Source organism: Eulemur rufifrons, chromosome 2, assembly GCF_041146395.1.
Source record: "Eulemur rufifrons isolate Redbay chromosome 2, OSU_ERuf_1, whole genome shotgun sequence".
NCBI classification, from domain to species: domain Eukaryota; kingdom Metazoa; phylum Chordata; class Mammalia; order Primates; family Lemuridae; genus Eulemur; species Eulemur rufifrons.
The window spans coordinates 70,960,951-70,982,672 of NC_090984.1; the positions used below are offsets into that span (position 1 = coordinate 70,960,951).

At 34.5% G+C, this 21,722-nt stretch overlaps 1 protein-coding gene across 3 annotated transcripts; it reads right to left on the reverse strand.

The window, feature by feature from the left end:
- Window positions 1-605: 605 nt before the first annotated feature.
- On the reverse strand, window positions 606-21,088 carry MBIP (MAP3K12 binding inhibitory protein 1). 3 transcript variants are annotated; one of them, XM_069464291.1, is made up of 9 exons: window positions 20,908-21,088; window positions 17,087-17,206; window positions 15,171-15,389; window positions 14,978-15,074; window positions 12,392-12,457; window positions 11,998-12,150; window positions 8,855-8,952; window positions 2,157-2,195; window positions 606-1,198 (listed from the first exon to the last, which is right to left on the reverse strand). In XM_069464291.1, the coding sequence occupies exons 1-9, from the start codon at window positions 21,034-21,036 to the stop codon at window positions 1,094-1,096; spliced, it is 1,026 nt and encodes a 341-aa protein (XP_069320392.1). In that variant the 5' UTR covers window positions 21,037-21,088; the 3' UTR covers window positions 606-1,093. The 3 variants fall into 3 exon arrangements, with proteins under 3 accessions (XP_069320392.1, XP_069320387.1, XP_069320398.1); XM_069464286.1 differs by having other exon boundaries at window positions 606-1,201; XM_069464297.1 differs by lacking the exon at window positions 8,855-8,952 and having other exon boundaries at window positions 606-1,201.
- Between the last annotated feature and the right edge of the window lie 634 nt (window positions 21,089-21,722).

Sequence of the window (21,722 nt, forward strand, 5' to 3'; positions counted from 1 at the left end):
GGAAAAGAGAGACAGAGGGAGAACAGAAAACAAGGAATAGGGGACAGAGACAGAACTAGATAGATAGAAACAGAGGGGCAGCCAGAGACATCTAGAGAGTAATTGCTGGTGACTTTCTAGATCCTACGATGTTTCGCTATGCTTCCTAAAAGTAAGTTACTGATTTCTGATTCATTTTAACAGCTCTTTTCTTACAAGCTATTTTAGGTAGATTTCTGACTCTTGCAACCAAACAATTCTTGACCTAAGCGGCTCTTCCATGAAAGACTTTTGACCCAACTGTAGCTGCATCTTTTAAATGTTTAATTTGCAATTATGGCCATATATGTACTGCCTGACGTAACTGGGGTATTGTAAAAGTGAGGCTCTCAAGGGAAAGCACTATAATTTCTTTGTAACAACATCTTAAGTGCTGTCCAAAGACAGACCTGGTTTTACAATAATAGGTAACATTTACTGAGCAATTCCCTTGGGACAGTTTCAAACATGCAGGACCTCACCTATTATTCATAACAATTAATGAAGCAGGTTCTATTATTATCATTCCCATTTCACAGACTAGAAAATTAAGGTACAAAGAAAGTTAAGCAACAGAGCCAATAAAGAAGTAGGATTTATTGTTTATTTACATTAACACTGACATCTGAAAAATCAAAAATTTACACGTGCACTTAAAATTCATTTCAGTCAATAAATTTCTGTTTAATACCTATTATATGCAAAGTACTGCTTTAAACTAATAAACTGGTTAACACTAATATTATAAATATAAAGTCCTTTTAAATATCACTATCAAAATAAATCTTCCTTTCTGTGGTCCACAAAAGGAAAAAGATGAATCTGTATTTCAATTTCCAAATACCTCCTTTAAAACAGAAGGGAATAAATTCCAACAATACTACTTTCACTGCATTCATTATTCCAAAACTCACCAGAATATCTGAAGATTACTTTCTGCAAGTCAGAGTCATGTGAAAATAAACCCTGACTTCACAGAGAAGTCTACACTGATAAATAGATATCCGTTTAATTAATTACAGTGTAAGTTACACACATTTATATAAAAAAGTAAAATGACAAGGATGAGAGTTTTTCATGGAATGTGGTGAGTTGCCATGGAGTCTGCTTCTCTTGATTTTCTGAGGAGGGCTTGTTTGAGGGCACTAATTTTCTCATCAAGTTCAGCCAGTGAATAGTTCTGCTGTAAACAATACGAACATAAATTGCTGAATAAGATTCTTAAGTATCTTAATGCAGATAAAGTGCTAAATGAACTATAAATATTTAAAATATTCAAAAGCATGATAAATTTTTTCCTCATGAGAATAAAAGTAAACTATATCAAATTTAAAGGCATAAAATAACCAGGCTTAAATATTTCTTTCTTTCTCTTTCCTAATGACTAAGCTTTCCTGAACCTTTTTTACTTTGAAAGAATAGTGAAAACTTTTTTAAAAACCTAACTAGGATTTTAAATAGTAAAAAATTAAATAAACTTTAGGATTAGCATAGATGCTTAATATACCTAGAAAGTCTCTTTTGAGTGATCAACTGCAATCAACTACTTCTCTTGGAAAAAATGGCTGCTCTCAAAAATTTATTCAAAATTTTATAATAATTAATGTTACTTTTAAAAAATAAGCCAAAACTTTTTTTTAAAGTTTCCCCCAAATTTAAATTTACTTTACCACCTTTAAGGCAAGCAAAACCTTACTATTTAATATTTAAGACTCAACTAATTAATAAAATAGTACTTTGGACAGGGATGGGCTAAAGTCAACCTCTGCCAAACACCCTTTTTTTCTTTAGATGCTGCTATTAGTAGTGTCCACAAAAGGGGAGAAGGGGGAGGAGACTGAAGTCACTTGAGTACTTACTATTTTTAAGCATTTTGTAACTAGTACATTTTTCTACTGTCCTATGAAAAAGGGGGATAAAGATTTTTATATTTGTTTATCCCACCTGAGTAATTCCATGCCTTTAAAATTATTTCTCCAATTCAAGTATATTAGTTTATACTGTCCTTTTTTCCCATCTTAAATCTTACCAGGGAATGAGCTAAAAGCAACCATAGTAGAAACTTATTTATTAAGAAAGGTATAAAACTAATCAAACTATTTCAGAAGCCAAAGTGAAAATGAAGTAACTTAACTTACTTGAGGTGGTTGAACTTTTCTTCTTTTTCCAGAAAAGTTCTAGATTAAAAGTAAAAAAAAAAAAAAAAAAAAGTAAGTAATCAATGTTTAAAAAATTTAAGCATCAATTTTCTTTTATAGAATACTGTACAAAATACATAGAGCCTTTGAGAACCCTGACAAAAATAAAGCCCACCAACTGATCAAGCATTATCTGCAACCAACATCTACCTTCTTTATATCTGGAAGTTACCCTCCCAAGATGATGACGTTAAAAAAAACAGTAGTACTATTGCGGCAACACGCTCATCCCTGGCAATACAAACTTTCCCACTAATTGCCAGCTTCTAATGAGCCTAAGTGATTGTGTAAAGAGGTGTTCTGGGGATTTTCTTCTTAGTGTGCTTTTTTATAACCTTTCCATCCCAGGACGTTGAACAAGTGAAACAACAGCAGAGGAAAATGGAATTTGGTATACCAGGCCAGGCCAAGGGGTGAAGGCGGCACCCCACCCCCTGACTGACTATAACAGACACTGTGTGGTCTACGCAAGCAGCTATCTATCCGCTGCTTCTCCGTGTGACTCAAGGGAATGGTGATCCCACCCAATCATCTTGTTAATGACTGAAATGGGCATGTGTCCAATTCTGGCCAATACATAAGGAAAAGTCTCCTGGAGATTAAGAGGAGAGCTTCTGGAAAAAGCTTCCTTACCTCTTTTGAGAGAAAGTCCTCAAAAAAGCGTTTCCCTGGACACTTGTATCTGGATAAGACACCTGAAAGACCTGTAGCCCTCTTGCCATCTGCCTGGGGAAGAAGTCAACCCCGAGCAGAGCTGAGAGGGGAAAGAACCCAATTCTCTGACATTCCCAGTTTAGCCACTGAATCAATTAACTCTGAAGATTATGTTACCAGTGGACTTCCTATTTTATAAGATAATTTCCATACTGCTTTAAGCCAGTTTCAGTTCAAATTTCTTATAGCTCAATCTGACAACATTCTCACTGACACATTACTGAACCTTTTAACTTTGATCTATTAAATTCTTTCTAGACTTTGTTCTTAGTTTACCACACCACAAGCTTTTGAATGGCAAATTAGTAAATCAGTATATCTGACAAAGAAACTGTAAATGTAGGGGCAAAATTTTCTCACGAACATTTCTGACCACTGAGATTTAGAAGAGAAGGTTAAAACTCACATTTTCCTTTGTGGCCGAAGTTGATTCAGAGAACATCTAGATATACCTCTCAGCAGTAGTTATAATAAATTAGAAATCATTAAGTTTTAGAATTATTAAATCTGGCATAATAGAGCTCAGATACATAGCCTCTCCTTTCTTTGACAAACTGAGCTGGACACCTGTGGTGGGGCCTGTGAGCAGGTAAGGACTTCATGTTTAATTTGGCCACTGCTCAGTCTTCTAACTTCCCAAGAGGTAGTAGCTTTTTATAAACGTATGAAAATATGCTTCCCCTTGTTCTCCTAACAGTTTAACCTGTAGGATATTGATAGTTTTTCTATGTCATTAAGCAATCAGATTATTACTGTATTATGAAATCAAAGTGAAAACTATCAGAATCAGAAGAATAAGGACATCAGTGGCTCAATAACTTAAAAATATAGTAAAATGTGGTCTTTGGGGCTTATTTTAGGTCTTAGCAAAATATTTTGACAAGGGTAACACTTAGGAACACCACATCTATTATGGATAAACTAGACTAGCTTTAAAATTTGTTTTAGGTATAAGGAAATCTCAGTACAGACAGTTCCTAACTTAAGATGATTTGACTTTTTGAATTTATGATGGTGGCAAAGTGATAGGTAGTCAGTAGAAATTGTACTTTGAATTTTGATCTTTTTCCTGGGCTTGTGATACGCACTATAATACTCTAGTGCAATGCTGGCCAGTGGCAGCTGCCACAGCTCCCAGTCAGCTACACAGTCATGAAGATAAACAACCGATACTCTACAGTACTGTGCTGTCAGACGATTTTGCCCAACTGTAGGCTAATGTAAGTGTTCTGAACACTTTTAAGGCAGCCTAGGCTAAGTTATGATGTTTGGTAGGTTAGGTGTATTAAATGCATTTTTGACTTACAATATTTTCAACTTACAGTGGGTTTATCAGATGTAACCATAATGCAAGTCAAGGGGCAGCTGTATAAAAGGTGGGAATTTTAACAAATTTTGGTGGCTGAGAGAAAATATTTGAGAGCACAGCACACTAAATAAAGAAAGTTAGACAGAAATAATTCAAAATTATCTCTTCTCTCCTAGCACATTACCTTAGCAGGTACAGCCACATATCACTTAAAGATGGAAATACACTCTGAGAAATGCATCATTAGGTGATTTCATCATCGTGCAAACAATAGGGTGTACTTACACAAACCTAGATGGCACAGCCTACCACACACCTAGGCTCTGCGGTATAGCCTATTATAGGCTACAAACCTGTACAGCATGTTATTGGACTAAATATTGTACACAACTGGAACATAAGGGTTAAGTATTTGTGTATCCAAACATATCTAACCAAGAAAAGATATAGTAAAAATACCATATTATAATCTTATGGGACCACTGTAGCATATGTGGTCCACTGTTGACCAAAACATCACTATATGGAGCAAGACTAATTTATAGCTATGTTTATAATGCCTGTGTCCTAATGCAAAGATATTATACATATACATCTAGGCAACCAGTGCTATAAGGAAACTCAAGGCTAAGCAGGCCTCTTCCATGACCAACTTCCTTCCTTCTTTCTCATCAGTTGTAAAAGGCAATTGATTCTACATGTGCTATGTCTTAAATGCTTGTTCCCTTCTAGACCCAGTGCCCTGATTCAGACCTTCATTTCTCTCTGGCTTGGATAATGACATGTTTTCTAACCTATTAATAGTTTCCTTGACTCCAATTTCTCTTCAACTCAGACTTTATAATGCCACCAGAAAGAAACCTAAATTACAGGTTTCTCTCTTTCTCAAAAACTTAATTGTGCTCCATTGACTCTGGAAGTGAAAACTGGGTAGTGTGACCTTCAAGGTTTACCAAAATGTGTTTACAATCTAATTTTCCAGCTGTTCACTCATGCTTCAGGCTCACCACGCACTTTCACACACACATGGCCTGTGCACATGATGATGACTTGGCCTTCAGCATTCTGCTCCCGATAACTTCCCTTTACAACCAGGAGTTACCATTACAGACTAAAAATTATGCCCACTAGGTACTTTGGAACAGACAATATACCTTCAAAGTCCAGCAATTAACTACAAGCCAAATCCTATCCATTCATTCGCACATCTACTTGATGTCTCTTACACCCTTACTTAAGAGGTTCAAAATATAGTGTGAAGAAGAGATGTGCAAATATATGTGATCAGTACTATAAAATGAACAAAGTGCCACAGAAATATCCTTGTAAAGCATGTTATACTTACTGTTTTCAAGTGTCATAATTTAAAATCAGTAATTCTTTAGAAATACTCGTAAAGATCATATCTTTTAAATAGTCTGTTAAGCCATGCTCTTAAACTTTTGAAAATATTAACCATATTACAATCTTTCCATGTTTAATGTTAAGGGTAAAGGTCTTTAGAACTATTACATTAAAAGGTACAACAATATTAACCCTTGTCGTGATTCCTGTTTTATATACATTACACCTTATTTTGGAGTTTTATGTCTATTTTATAAAATGAAAAGAACTTTACATAATCTGATTTTGTTTTACTAATACAATGTACATCTTTTTCCATTAATGTTCCCCTTTTCATATGTTCATATGCTTCAGTGTTATCCATGATAATCTCTATGCAACTGTAAGAAGCTGCCCCATGTTTAGAATTCTTCTACATGTGAATCTGGATCAACAAATTTCAATTTAAAATCTTTTAAGAGTTCAGAAGTTACACCAAAAATTTAATCCTTAATAAATTGAATGGGCTCAACTTTCTCTTACTTTCTAACTTTAGAAGCTAGAGGACTGTGCTACATATGTAGTCTCTTCTGTATACTACTGAGGGATAAATATGTAAAATTATGTAATAACCATGCACATACTCCCAGCATGAGGATTGTGAGAGAGATGAATAACATGCCATGGCCTCTGCAGAGTATATGCTCAACTCCTCCCATGTGCAAGGACAATCCTAGAGCTAGCTCTATTTCAAATGAGCAATGTAGCTCCTAGAGATGGCTCATTCATTCTGTTATAGAAGGGTTGAGTATAAAATCGTCTTTCCTAACTTAGGATTTGTGCCATATATGTTCATAGGCCTGGAAGACAGAATCAGTCTGAATGTTTGAACCTTCCCAGTGTTTTGTGCTCCTGTGTAGCTCACTATTAATTTGGATATGTCACTTCCAACACTAATTCAGAAGTGGTCCTTCTAATCAAAGATATATTGTTTTTAACAGACTTGCTAATATTTTTAAAAAGCACAGTTTTATCACAGGTTGCCATTATGCACCCTTTTCTGAATGCCTAACACAGCCAGGCCATTCCTGTTTACATTTATAATGCTTCCCACTTCTGAAGTTAGGCAGTCACCAAGCTTCTGACTTCAGGCCTCTGAGAGTCTCAGTATTAGCCATTAACGTTTTAACTATCATCTCTAAACAGACTCTCCCAATTGTCTCAAGTGTAGGTACTGTATCTCAAAAAGCTTACCTGATATTTATATCTTCATATCCTCCTATGACTTCAAATTTACATTTCCCATAAAAATATTTCCCCCTTTAGATTTCCTTATTTCTATCAATGATGGTATCATTTTTCCAACCAGAAACTGGACTGATCCTTGCTCTATGCCTCTTTCTACATCCAGTGGTCAGTATTTGTCAACTTTTTTTTCCTGCTTGCATTAATCTCTTCTATTCTCACTCAAGTCCCTATTTTAGGATCTTACTTCACATCTAGCTAGTATAATACTATCTCCTGATCCTTAGTTTCTCCCTTTTCATTTATCCCACACTGCATTAGAACAATCTTTCTAAATATTTCCCTCACAAGTCACTTTTCTGCTCAAATGCCTTCTACATATTTCCCCTGCCTCTGTCTGGAAAAGAGATTTTAAACTTATGGGCACAGCATTTTAGGTCCTCTACAATTTGGCTGCCTCTCTCTTTAACCAAACACTGTATCCTAAGAACAACAGATCAAAACAAAACAAAAAGATTATGATGTGAAGGGCTTGTTCCTTTGTTAACAAACTCTGTATGTTAAGTTTTTCTACATCAGAATTAGAAGAGATAAATGACAGAGCAAGGTCTCACTGGAGGCACTGATACTACCCATAGTCTCTTGCAAGATCAGTTCTGTTAGTAACAACTGTATTAGTAAGGTATGAAACCGAACTGGAAAAATAACCTTTCTATGGATTACTTAATGAAGGCAGCTTGAATGGGAAAAACTTATGGTAGATTGCTTTAGAAAAAGTCATAAAGTCTTTATGAAGTTTTCTAAGGAGATACATTCAAAGAATAATCCTAAAGTGAAAAAAATCTTTGTAATTATGTAGTATAATCAAATTTCCTAAAATTAGACATCTGAAGACCAGAGGAATAGATTGACTTATCCATGTTTATATAGCCATTTCATAGATGGTTTCTAAAACTAAATAAATGCTAACATTTACTGAGGTTTTTACCACATGCTGGGCAGTGTGCTAAGTGTCTGATCAGCACTGACTCATTTAATCCTTGCTTCAGCCCTTAGTATTTTTATAAATCTCATTTTTACATTTGAGAGCAGTAAATCATTAAAACTTTCTCCAAATTTTTGTCATTTAGGACTGGTTGCCCCCTTTTGTTATGTGACCTGACTTCTGCCTCTAGAAATACTTGTTTTCTGTACCTCACTCTAATATCTAATCTATAACTTCAGAAAGATTGCTCCTACACCTAAAATGAATTTTAAATATATTTTCACCAGGGACTTATATGATCCATGCTAAAATGAGTTATTTTACATAATTTTTCAGAAACAAGAGTTTAAGTATAATCTTTTAGTTTTAATATGGCACTCCTTAAAAAACAAAACAACTCAGAAAAGGTAGGTTATAGATAATCACCTTAGAAGACTAAGGAAAATAACACAAGAGCTCAGGATTATTTTCTGAAAAATGCTGACGTGCCAAAGAAGATACTTACCAGCATAACACTGTTTCTTAATTTTCTTAGAAAAAGGGGTAGGAATAAATGAATGAATGAATGCTAGAATTAAGGAATTAGATAAATATAGACTAGTCTTTCAAAAAGTATGGTGGTTATGATAAAGAAAAAGACAGGGTGGCAGCCTGAGATGTGTGTGTGTTTAGTACAGGGAAACATAACAGTGTATATTTGAGCGAAGGGGTCTGTGGGGAAAGGGGGATTAAAGAGACAGAAGGGATAACTGTCAGAGCAAGATCCCAGAGGAAGCCTTTGTTTTACAAGATGGCAAGTAGAGAATGACAGGCTCAACCACTATCCAAGCTGATTCATTACACCATGAAAATGGCCTATGTTTGAGAATTTGGGTATTGTATAAAAATATTCAGAATCAGAATTCTTAAAGGACTAGAAATGCCCCTACACAGGACTGTGTTCATTCACCTTTGAATTATTAAAAGTGTTTTTTGCATATAGATCAATGAGTGAACTGTTAAATCATAAAGAATCCTAAAATAAAACATTTTTATTTCTTTTTAAGAGATACTTATACTCACCACAGATTGAAAATATTCAGGAGAGATACCTTCCAATTCAAGGATTTTATCCTCAAGTTTTTTAATTCTTTGATAAATGTCTCTTGGCACGGGACCACCTAAATACATGAAAAAATTTCTGAGATACTATTGAATAATTCTTTTTTCTTACAATTTTTATTTTTAAAACACCATGCAAAGACACTTAGGCAAGTGAATGGGAAATATTTAAACTTAAGAAAATAAAAAGTAAAATAAAATGAATTCCTTAGCTCATATTTTCATATTATACATTATGGGACATATACTACATCCCCTCTCTCCAGACCCCATTTATGCTTCCTATATTGCTAGAAACTTTATGTTAAATTCATTTTATAAGATATTGAATAGTTTCCATACAGAACAATTTGTATTTCTGATAGGCTTTGATAGTTACAAGAGAGAAGTGAAATACACAGTGACAAATGACAATTCAATTCCATTACTGCAATGTCGTATCATCGTTTTCCTCAATTTATATTTCTCCCTATATGCCATATTTTCTCCTTTGACCTAGAAGAGTATTAAAAGGGGCTTCACTGTAATTCTAAATTAATAAATTTTCTAGAGAAGGGGACAGTAAATTAAGTTCACTCAAATTTCAAGTTTATGATTATATTCAGAATCCTTCCACTTCTTACCACCTCCACAGTGTGACCGTTCTGGTCCAGGCTACCACCATCTCTCCCTGTTTCTGCCTTGCTTCCATAGAGTGTATTCTCAACACAGCAGCCAGTGATTTAAAATGTAAGTCAGAATCACACCGCTTTTCTGCTCAAACCTTTCCAATACCTTACCCATTTCCTCAGATTAAAAACCAAAGCCCTTACAATGTCCTACAAGGCCCCACACAATTTGGACATTCTCCCCATACCCATATAGTTCTAGCCACTTGATTACTTTTTAGGCTAAGCACCCCATCAGCTTTAGCAACTGCGGTTCCCTCTACCTCTATATTGCTAAGACTTATTTACTCCTGCCAACTCCAGGTCTTAAATAATATGTGTAAATTTTTGTATCACCTAAATTTAAAACTCTAGAAATATCTTTTTTTTTTTTTTTTTTTGAGAATGTGTTTATCTTAGGACCTTGATAGATCTGTTGAATAAGGTAAAATGAGTAACTTGTTCATTTGACTTTGTTCTTGCTGCTCCCTTTATTACCTACAATGTCCTCTGCTTTACCCCTGTACCTTTCTGAGCTGGTTCAGGTCCAAGTCTGAACGTCTTCACACAGAGGCTCCATGTGCCCACCATTCCCTTCTTCACTGCCCCTTTACAATTCTACTTTACCATTAATTTCTCCCATCTAGTTTATAAAGTCATCGGAGCCAGAGAACATAACTACATATCAATATTCCTTGTGCCTAAAATAGTGCTTGGCACGTAGTAAACATTCAACAGATATTTTTCCAAAAATTAACTAATTGATACTTTTAGAGACTTAACCAGTCAATTTTTTATATAGTTGCATTTTAAATCCATCTACTTCTGGAGAGGATTAGTTCTTAATGCTAATGTCCTATTACCCTCAAAGGCTTACTCATTTTCTTATCTTCTACCTCCATCCAGCAAATACTCTAGGCTGGACTAGATATTGAAATTCTCTGAATCATATTTTGCGTCTCTGTCCTTTTTGCAAATACTGGTCCTTCTTTATGAAATGTTTTGCTCCTGCTGTTCTCTCTTTTGCTTTGCTCCAGGAAAATTCCTACTAATCTTTCAAGTGTTCGAAAGTTACCTCATCAGGGATGCCATTCGCTTGACCTCCCCTGAGAGAATGTTAACACTAACTTTGCATCCCACTGTACTGTACACATATCTAAAAAGGTGAAATGAGCAATTATTCATTCAATAAACATTTGAGCACTTTCTTTGAGCCAGGTGCTATACTAGGTACAAAGTAATGAATATGACAGAGTTCCACTCTCACAGACCTTACTATCTCGCAGGGGAGACAGAAATTAAGCAAAACCATAACTGTTTTAAAGGAGGGCAGGGAGTACCAAGTACTGAGACTATATAAAAGGGGAACCTACACTGGTCTGGGATCAGGAAGGAAAAGCATATATGGAAGGAAGAGCATGAGTACAAAGACCTCAGGGCACCAAAATAAGCAGGAGATGGGAAGCCCAGAGATGTGGCTGAACTACAGGTGTGGACCACACTATTTAAAATTACAACCTCCTCTGATCCCAATCTCCGAATATTTAGCTGGGGAGAAACAAGATCAGATTTCAGCTTTAGAAAATGCAATTTGGCCACAGGGTTAGACACTGATCTAAAGGAGGAAGTCTAATGGCGAGCAGACCAGTTACCATCCTTCCATCAGTCCAAGGCACAGATCTTAGTGGCTTCAACTATAGTAGTAGCCATGGAGATAGACAGAAGTGGGCAGATTTGAGAGATACTGAGAAGGTAGAATCAAAAGGACATGGTGACTAAACAGAGAGATAGACTCAGGCTCTGCGGCCAGTTAACATCTGGATTTGATTTCCAGTTGTCCCTTACTATCTTGGGCATTTTGCTTGAGCTCTTTCAACTTCAATTCCTTTATCTGTACAATGATATAATAACAGCACCAATACCTCAAAAGGGTACTGTTCAGTATTTAGTGATCTGACACATACGTAACATTTTCCGGGTGACTGGCACTTACTGTAGTTCAATAAATGTTAGTTCGCTTTCCCTATGGCATTTATTTATTTATGTGCTTATCCTCACTGAGAGATCCTTGAAGACTAGGACATTTATCAACAGTTTGTACCTAGCACAGTGGGTGATAAGAATGAGAAGTGGTCATGGTAAGCTATGAAATTGGTGATAGGCAAAGACTACATTAGTTTTCAGCTGTGACTTCAATAAACTTAGGCTATCTAGATCTATTTCGAACCTGTACACATTCTACTAAGACTCTCTCAATTTTAGAAAGTGGCAAGAAGTGTGAGAGAAGGAAGAGCATAGACAAGAACCGTACATTCCTTGAGAGGAACAATTTATTTTTGGATTAACTCAAACAATGCTTTATACATGATAGGAGCTCAATAAAAATTTGGTGACTAAATGAATTGGAATTTTTTAACCATTTGCAAATTGTGCAATACCACCTGGCACTTTGCTTACCTGTCTGTAATCGCAAGTGAGCCTCAATATTTTGCAGTCGTTCTTCTACAGCCTGATTACCACAATCTCGAAGCATGCTATTAGGTTTATGACCTGACCCTTGAATTCCTTCAGGTCTAGTCTGTGGTCCGTATGTATTCACAACTCTAGAAACTAAATCAAGAAGCTTTCAGCCTATGTAAATTATATTTCAAAAATCAAAAATTCTCTCTCCCTAATAGTATTTTATAATCTTTTCATAAAGATCATCTAACCACAAACCCAAATATGAAGAATAAAAGATTTTTTGTTTTAAAATAAACAAAATTTAGATGGGAAAGCTATTTCTATTCCATTTTGCTAATAATTTAGAATAAGCTGTCAGTGACTCAGGTATTACGTGATGGTTACTTACCCTTTACGTGACTTTTAAATCCAGGGTAAGGGGTAAAAACAGCATCAGTTCTTGCACAACTATTTTCTAAGGAGAATTTAGATGAAAATAAGTTTAAATGTATTCTTCATTTCAAATGTATGAGATTTAGATAAACTTCCAATAATCCATATTACATATTATTCATAAGAAAATTTTAAATAATCATTAAATCACCATCACACAGGACAGAATCTAGTGACCTTCTTTACCATCTAAAATGTATCCCAATATCTAACATTCTTATCTGATGTTCATATTTACATACAGAAAAGCCATTAACATTAAGTGGCATAATTAAACATAATTTTTAATCAAAACCAGTATCTCTAAAACCATTTGGGCCTTTGGAGAAAATAATTTATATATTATAGAGTATCTTAATTCTACTTCATTGTAGAAATAGAATTCATCATTTTTACTAAAATATATTTTTTTAAAAACCCAGCATTTTTGATAATTACTGACCAAATTAGTGAACACCCAATAAACAGGATTAATTACACATTAAACACCCTTTGTATTTCAGAGCTCCACACAAAGAAGACCTTGAAATCTGAAGTATACATACATACCTTTCCACTCTACCTAGATTTCCAGTGCTTATTTTAAAAACCCCTAATCACAAAAGTCATCTACTTCTTATCCTAGCACTTTCAAAAAATGCAATTTTAGGAAAGATATGTTGTAAAAATTTGTTCCTATTTTTTTCCAAACTAAAAGTATAATGTCTTTCAAATTAGATACAAAGAAATAAATTACAAAGGAAGAAAACTGGAAAGATGTTAACATACACTACTAATTTTATACATATAATGTTATGTAGAAACATAACATGGTATACAATAGTAATAATAACATACTAATGTTTAAAATAACATTAGTAAAACCATGCATTGGCAATAAATTTCCTGCAAAATTCCCTTGATTATTTTATAAAAATTGGAAGGAAAGTGAGATACTGAAAGAAAATTATTTTTTTTCCTATGGAATTTGATTTTTAAAAAGTCCACTCTTTACATTTAGGTCACATTGATAGGTATTAAAAGAAAAACACTAACACATTAAAATACATTTACATTTTTTTCAGTCTAAATTTCCTTAATAGGTCTGCTGATAAGTTAATTAGTGTGAATAAAATTCTATATCCACTTATCTTTGACTAACAGAGAGTCATCTTTTTCTTGTTTTTCTAGAGATACCTCAAAATATGCTTAAAGAGACATCACTTCTCCATTCTCTTTCTACCATTTCTTGGGGCTAGGGGTTAAAAAAAGAAGCTATCATCCATTCCGGAGATATATTCCAAACATATAGATTAACTGACCCATCAGTGAGAAATTCAGCATGGTGTGAAGATAGTGAATGTATGAGTGCTAGTCACTCTCCACAGCAATTCTTGCTAGCACTGTTTTGAGCCAGCAAGGGATTGAATGGGCCAAGGAATCCTGCTGAGCATTTCAATTCTTGTCAATTTCTATCCCCTGGTGGTTTATAATAATAGAGTTAGCAAGGAGAACAGAGGAATAACATTAGTGACACATGTGCTTGCTCCCTCAACAAACCCTTTCTCATGGGTTGCTTACAGTTGGATTATAGTACCTGAGATTTTGCCTCTGTTGCACTGGTTCTGAAAAGCTTAACAGGAAAATATACCAAATTCAAAGATACACACGTATAATGTTAATAGTAGCACTCACCTGAACTTAGGACTCAACCTGAGCCTTTGTTATTTCATTATTAAGAGAATCAGTGTGCCAGTGTGATACAAGTCACTTCTAGGTTCATCTGACAATTCTGTGTTCATGATAATTAGCCATGAGATATTAGAGGCAACAAGAAAAATGTTCATTCCAATTATGAACTCTTCTCTATAATATTTTCTAAGAACTACTTGTTCTGATTATTACTATGATGCCTGAGTATGATCTACGGCAGTGTTTTGCAACATTTTGTATTCCGCAGCATACCTGCAGATCTGTAAACTTACTATAGCATCAAGTGGAGAGGGAAAGGAGAATCTGATGAAAAACAGCGAATGTATGCACTATGAGAAAGGAAAAAAGCTTAAGACGCCATGGTCTTCATGACAAATTGGTTGTATCGTGACATAAAACATTTCAAATAGCTCAAGAGTAGTGAGAAAACTGCTCCCTCTGGAGGAATATTAACTCTTCTAAGTTTATTTATATATTAACCTTAATTTCACAAGTACATTTACAGGCTTGAAATTTATACAACAGCTCAGTTCCTTTAACTAGTGAGACTGAACAACTCTGTCACCCACACTTCACCTTCATTTCCTAAAGGAACTTTAAAGTAATCTTTCACTTGTGGTGAACATTAGCCTTTTTGTAAAAGCATTTATTTGATTTCTGTGTAACCAAAATGAAAACTAGTTTTACAATACAGTCTATTATTAAGCAGAAGGAAATTCCACTGCCTTACTAATTAAAACTGTGAAATAAATTGTTTTAATGTTACTCATTTTAAAAAATAAATAAAAAATTAGAGCAACTGTAAAAATTGCACTTAAAATGCTATGAAAATTAACTTCTAGGTAGTTACCTTGATTACAATCAATAACATTGCAAAATTCCCTGACGTTGTTTTCATTGATTTCAGCTTGCTTTCTTTCAATAAATGCAGATATTCGTCTGTCAATCTACAAACAATAAGTATGTTTTAACAATGTAAACATAATGAGATTTTTAAAAAAGTAATACCCTCCCACTCCCCAATCCCCCCAAAAACTTCTTACTTCTGCTTTTCCGGCCTTTATTTGAACTACTTCTGGATCAAAATGGATCTGTGTCTTTTTCACATCTCCTAAATCACAATCTTTGTGCTTTTCTTCCTGGTCACCAATGGAAAATTTGGCGTTTGTTTCATTTTTGTTCCCCATGTCTGTTTTTCCTATGTCTTCACAAGCAGTTGTATTCTCCTCTTTAATCAGAGGCTGAAGTTTTGCTAAAAAAGGCTGAGAAGAACACAATTCCATCTGCTGGGGTTCACACTAACCAAAATTAATTACACATTTAATATATTTACATAAATTTCTGCTAAGTAAATGAAATATTTAATATCAACTATTAAATATAAAAGTTGATACAATACATAAATCTAAGCACATATAAGTGTTTACTGTTCTCTGTTATTGTGACCATTATCATTTGCTATAAATTTATTTTAAAAAAAAAAGAAAGAAAACCTGAGGAAATTTAAAATTTTCTTTGAGGGAATCATTCTGTCACTCATCTTTTATTTTGTGCCAAATCAAAGCCTTCAGCCTCTGGCACCAATGCCACTTAATTAACATGTCATTCAAATGCCTCCTCAGAACACTAAGGCTTAGTATTTTTCCTCCTTAACACGAGAGCCAGTGCTCTCACTCAGCAAAGCCCTGCATTATCACTATATCACTGGAGATTCTCCACTTGAAACTGCAGTTGGCCAATGTGAATGAGAAAGCATAGACATGAAATATATAGGTGTTATGCTGAGTGAACACTCAGACTTTTCCTGACATGACAAAATACCTTCTTGGGTCATGAAATTAAATTTTAAAAAAGAAAACGGACAAGGAAAAAACCCTACCAAGATCCATAGCTGAAAAGAGATAAATGTCACCTATCACTATACTAGAGGGGGGAAAATACCCTTTTGTATAAGTTATATTACCCATTAATGCCCTCCCCCCAATAATTAGGCCGCATTTGAGTTCTATAGCTCAATGCTCTGCCCTTTAAAAACCGGGTTAACTATTACTTTTAACATGAAACACAGAGTTAAATTTTCCCACATACTAACACTCATCAATGTTCCAATTAGTTTTTCATACCTACAATTTTGCTTCCATTGTTTCCTATACCAAATACTCTTCTGAAACCTTATGTTAATCACAGTAAACTGACCAATCCAAACAGTTCTTCCATTTATCTTCTGGACACTTCACATTTTACACTTTGATTAGAGATAAACTGCAAACTTACACCAATTATAATTGCAGAGATGTTCAATTAGAAACCAGCAAGGTCATAATACTGTTCAGTTATTGAACTGAAATATTAAAAGATATAATAATACTTTATACATAACAATGCAATACAGATATATATAAAGAATGAATTATTTTCAACTACTAAGAAAAAGAAAAGATAAAATAGTGACTGGCTACTAAGATGAGACAGTAATGTCACAGAAATTACTTTCTTTTTAAAAACTATGCTGAAACTGTTTAATTGCAATAGACACTCCAGGATGTGTCATGCTGGGATAATGCCACTTCTTGAACCACTGAAAGCACTCCATGAGCCTCCAAACTCACCCAAGGCATGGAATCATTATCATAGCATGACACACACCTGCCGTGTCTTATTGCTTAATTATAACCCACCATAGATGGAACTGTATTGAATTTTCAGTGCAAGTTTAGAATTGAATAGAGTTGTATTTGTTCAATCTCATACCCACATCGGCCTATTGGGCTATATTGCCATAACTGTCCTGATCACTACTGAAATTAACAGATTTAGATCCAATTTGGATATAAGTAACCTTTTATTAGTATCACTATTAATACACTGTTAAGATAGAAATGACAAATACTCCAGCAAAGTTAACCACAATTAATTTCTATTTTCAATATTGAGTTAACATTTCTAACAAGAAATTTACCTGTAAATATAAAATGTGTTGCTCAAGTGCACTAAAGAGCAATGCAGGCTGGAATGCTGAGAGGCTCTGGAGCTTGTTCCAATCGATTGTAATTTTCACCACATCATCTCTGAGGCTAAGCTTCAAAGGGACAAACCAGTAACATCACAAAAATTACAAGATTAAGCTGTACATATGGGATTGTCACAAAAATAAGATTTCTATAGAGTAATATGTCTATTTTGCTCAAAGTTATCAAGTTTTTAATGATAGATTAAAATGCTGTACCCATTACCATTTTAAAAGGCCAAGGAAGGTACATATTTTCATTAAAAACAAAGGCAAAATGACATCTCACTCTGATTCTATTCATGGGTCTGTGTAATGGGGCCATTTTAGAAGAGATGCCATTCATGAAAGATGAAAATATGAAGGCTCTCTTGACACTTCAATATCTAAAAACCTTTGGATGGGTTCCAAAATAGGCTTGCCTTATTCAGATTCCTACTATTTCTAGCTCAGAGCATTAACCAGCAGAAGCACAACTGTTTTACAAAAGTTCTGATATGCACATGTCTCTTTGTTAAATATATGCACAAATACATATCAGAAATATATAATTATTCTGATGTCCTCCAAATCACATTTTTATTGTTTTCAACTTTAATCAATTTTTAAAATAATTTAAAAATCAAGATTATCCATACATATAAAGTAGTGATAAATGGCAACATGTTTACCTACTTCAAATAAAAAAAGACTTCTCCACAATAGTGAAAAAAATTGCCAGAAACTGAATGGAATGTCCAGATCTTTTGCTAAATACTATTTCCTAATAAGATGTAAGGGCTCATTATATCAAAATTTTTTATCAGTTGGCGATATGATAGAATAAAATCATACCCAGAAAACTACCAAGCACCTGAATATAAAATTAATATCAAATCAGTGAAAATTTTAGAGTGAGAGCCTCCATCTGCAGTTTTTTGAGTGAATAAAATTGAACTACCATAAACTTTTCTAGGGACATGTGTTTATAGCATAGCATAAGGATATACTCCATAGACTCAAGTTAACTACATTTTTTTCAGAAATAATTTATTAAAAATTAGTCATGTTTTCTACAAAATAAAGTGTTACATGAGTTCAAATACAGATTTATGAGTTGTAATTATAATAAAAAAGATGAATGACTATACAAGGATCAAAGGATCCAAAGTTACCTATAAAAAAGCAATATATTGAATTAATACTATGTGGCAAAAATTTACCACCCTTTGAACATGAGACGAGAAGTATTTAAAGTCTATATTGGACAAGTGTAAAGAAATATGAAATCCTATGTTGGCCGTACTGGCAAAGATAACTTTATATTTAATTAAGATTTTATATTAAGATTAATGCATTAACCTTAATTTATATTACTTTAATGTCTATAAAGATTTTGTTAGTCAACATATATTACATATGGAAGTAATCCATTATTATAATTTTATAATTCTCAATGAGATCTATAGTCAATTATAGCAAATTTATGAATATGGATGGTTTGGGGATAAAGCAGACAAATCCTCAACCAAATCAAAGTATCACATTTTCTAGAGAAAATAATAGAAAATAAGTTTTAATGTTTGAATCACATTCTCATTTCAACAGAACTACTAATTACAAGTGCAATTAAGAATACCTGGTCTTTTAAGAAAACCATATAATAATGTCACAAATTAATTTTAAAACTTTCCCAATTCATTCCACAGATTCCCTATTAGTAATATTAATTCTATGCATTTTCCTTCTATAGAACGTGGCATAGTAAATAATCCACTCAAAAATCTCTATTAGTCTGTTTTTAATATAGACTATTTAAATATGCATTTTCAGTAAAAACTTTATTTAAATTAATACAAAAACCAAAGCTAAAAATAAATAATTCCTTAGCTTGGTAAAATGGGCCATCCAGAGGCAAGTAAAAAAGGTTAAAATTAATAAATTTTGTGAGCTGAAGTGGAAAATGCTTTTAAGCACTCAATTTTATGTGTCCTCCTGAGGAGAGCTAATAATACAATGATACTGAGGATGAGGCAAGATGAACTTAAGCATTTTACAACATAAATTTTAAAAATCCTTTAAACTTTGTGCAAAAAGAAATACTCATTCTTCTGGGGACCATATTACAATTGTAAGTATGGTACTCTGGCTTTCATTCTTAGTATTTCTCAAAAAAAGTATTATCAAAATGATAAGCATTTAATTGATGAGACAATCTTATTTTTGACATTTGTGTAATATGGAAGGTCCCTTCACTGTGTCTCAGTAAACTCACCAAACACCCTAAACATTTTTTACAGGTGACTTAAGTAAATTTTAATCACTCTTCTACTTGTACCTTTAGAATACCTGAATGTTTAAAATTTTTAAATGAGCTTGAAAAACTCAGTATACAAAATATTTCAAAAGAAATGTTTAAATCATTGCTCAATATTAATTTTTAAAAATATTCCATCACTGAAAAATAACTTCTGTAACAGGTGAGTATAAACTTTTTTTGTCTTGACATCAGAATATGAATAAAATTTAATGCTCCAATGTTGTCATAAAAAGTTCTCTAACTTTTAAACCATTTAAAGGCCTTGAATCTTAAGATTGAAATGTTAACAACAGAAGTCCCCAAGTCTTAAAACAAAATTTTTTTTAGTAAGTCCTTGGCAAAAAATTGAGTTGAAAAGTTGGATCTTTTAGGAGGTTCTATTAATAATTGCTTCATTACACAAAACTGAATGTTTAACTTGCAGTACTGTTCTTTGTAAGTCACAAGAAACATGCTAAGAGTTTTTAGAATACCGAAATAACTTTTTAAAAGATTGATTCTTAATCCACTTAAGGCTTTTAAAAATGATTTTCACAAACGCTCCATTTTCATAGGAATTTACCATTATCTTTGACATAAATGCCTGCTTTGTCTCCTACATGCACAAGTACTAGCACCAAAACAAACTTTTATAGCTAGAAAATGGTCCATAAGATATAAAAGAAAATAGTTTCTTTTAAAAAGCAGTTTAACAAACACACTTTTAAGTTGTTTCTCATTTAAAATTTGCTTTTAATTTTACATCATGAAACGAAATACTAACTTGATCGAATAGAGTGTAACGAGCCAGTTTTTTTAAACCCAGTTTTACTATGACATTTCTGCAAAAACGATTTTTCAGCCAGTTAAATAGTTAACAGTTAAACAATTAAACGACAGTTCTAATGCAAACAGCATCAACCGGGATAACTCATCCAACTTTATGCTATTTTAAATGAATTCCTTTTACTTTCCTTCCCGTCTGTAAGGGTTAATAGATGCACATAACGGCCAGAAGGAGAAAAGAAATAAACAAAACTAAGTGACTCATAAGAGCAAGTCACCCTAAAAAAAAAAAAAAAAAAATGCCTACAGCGCGCTTTTCCAAAAATCTCAGGCCGCACTGACCGACCAATTCCTATAATAAGCTGGAGGAAAAAGGACGCTAAGCTCCAGGCGCCTCCTAAAGCCTCAGTGAACCTTTTCGTATTGTCTTCAAGCCCGCTCCTCGCGAAGCCGGGTTTTCACTTTAGATCATCCTCACTTCCTCCTGGGGAGAACACTTGCGAGGTAATCTAGTCTGCAACCCGTACTGAACTACGCCTTCACGGCTGTCCTCCTCCTCTCCGGCCGCAGGCGGCAGGGCCCGGGTTTGTCCCCGGGCAGCATCCCACACTCTGGCAGGCCTTGGCTGACCCCCGCCTTTGCTAAAGGAAAAAAAGGGGGGAGGGGCCGGATGGTTACCCTGCTTTCAGTCCCTCAGGCCACCTCTCACCTTTCCAGGTAGGGCGTGCAGGGAGCGAAAGACTTCGCAGAGTACCTCTCGGGAGACGCTGGGGCTGCAGCTTCGCTCCAGGCTCCTGTCACCGCTGCTTGGGCGACTAAGCTCGGTGGTAGCAGCCATGATACCTTCACAGGCCGCTCCACCACCACCACCACCACCAAGGTTCGCTCACAACCCCACCCCCTCCCTCTCCTGCTTTCGTCGCTCAGCGATGACGTAAAAAAACAGCGTCTCATTTAGACTGGGCATTAAGGCCCCACCCTCTCTATGTGACTGACAAGCACGTACACCAATCAGTTGCAACTACATATTGCGCCGAGATTCTGGAACGGGTAATTGCTGAGGAGCGCTATGCTGGATGCCGTTGGGCGATTTGATTGAAGTCGTGATGTGTTAAGGGTTAGCGTCATGAAGTTGACTCATAGATGTTGCTTATGAGTGTTGGTAAGAAGAAACTTATAATTAAATGTTAGAGTTTGAGCCCTAAAAATTGAAATTTTAACGTGGTAGTGTGTAGTGGGTCTGGAGAAAGATTGCTGGTCAGGGATGGAGCGTGTTTCTAAACACTGGGAAACTCACACAGAATTGTCATAATTAGGACGTTTTAATCCCTTCAAGGTTGTTTAAAATGCATATAAATCAACGCTACGAATTTTTCAAGCGGGGGAGGGCAGGATGTAAAAGAACAATAAAAGTGCTCCATTATGCCTCATTTTACTATAAAGGGAATGACATTAACGATCTTAAATCTGTAAAATAATTATGTCAAATTTTAAAACGTGAATCAATTGCTATTATCTGGGTGA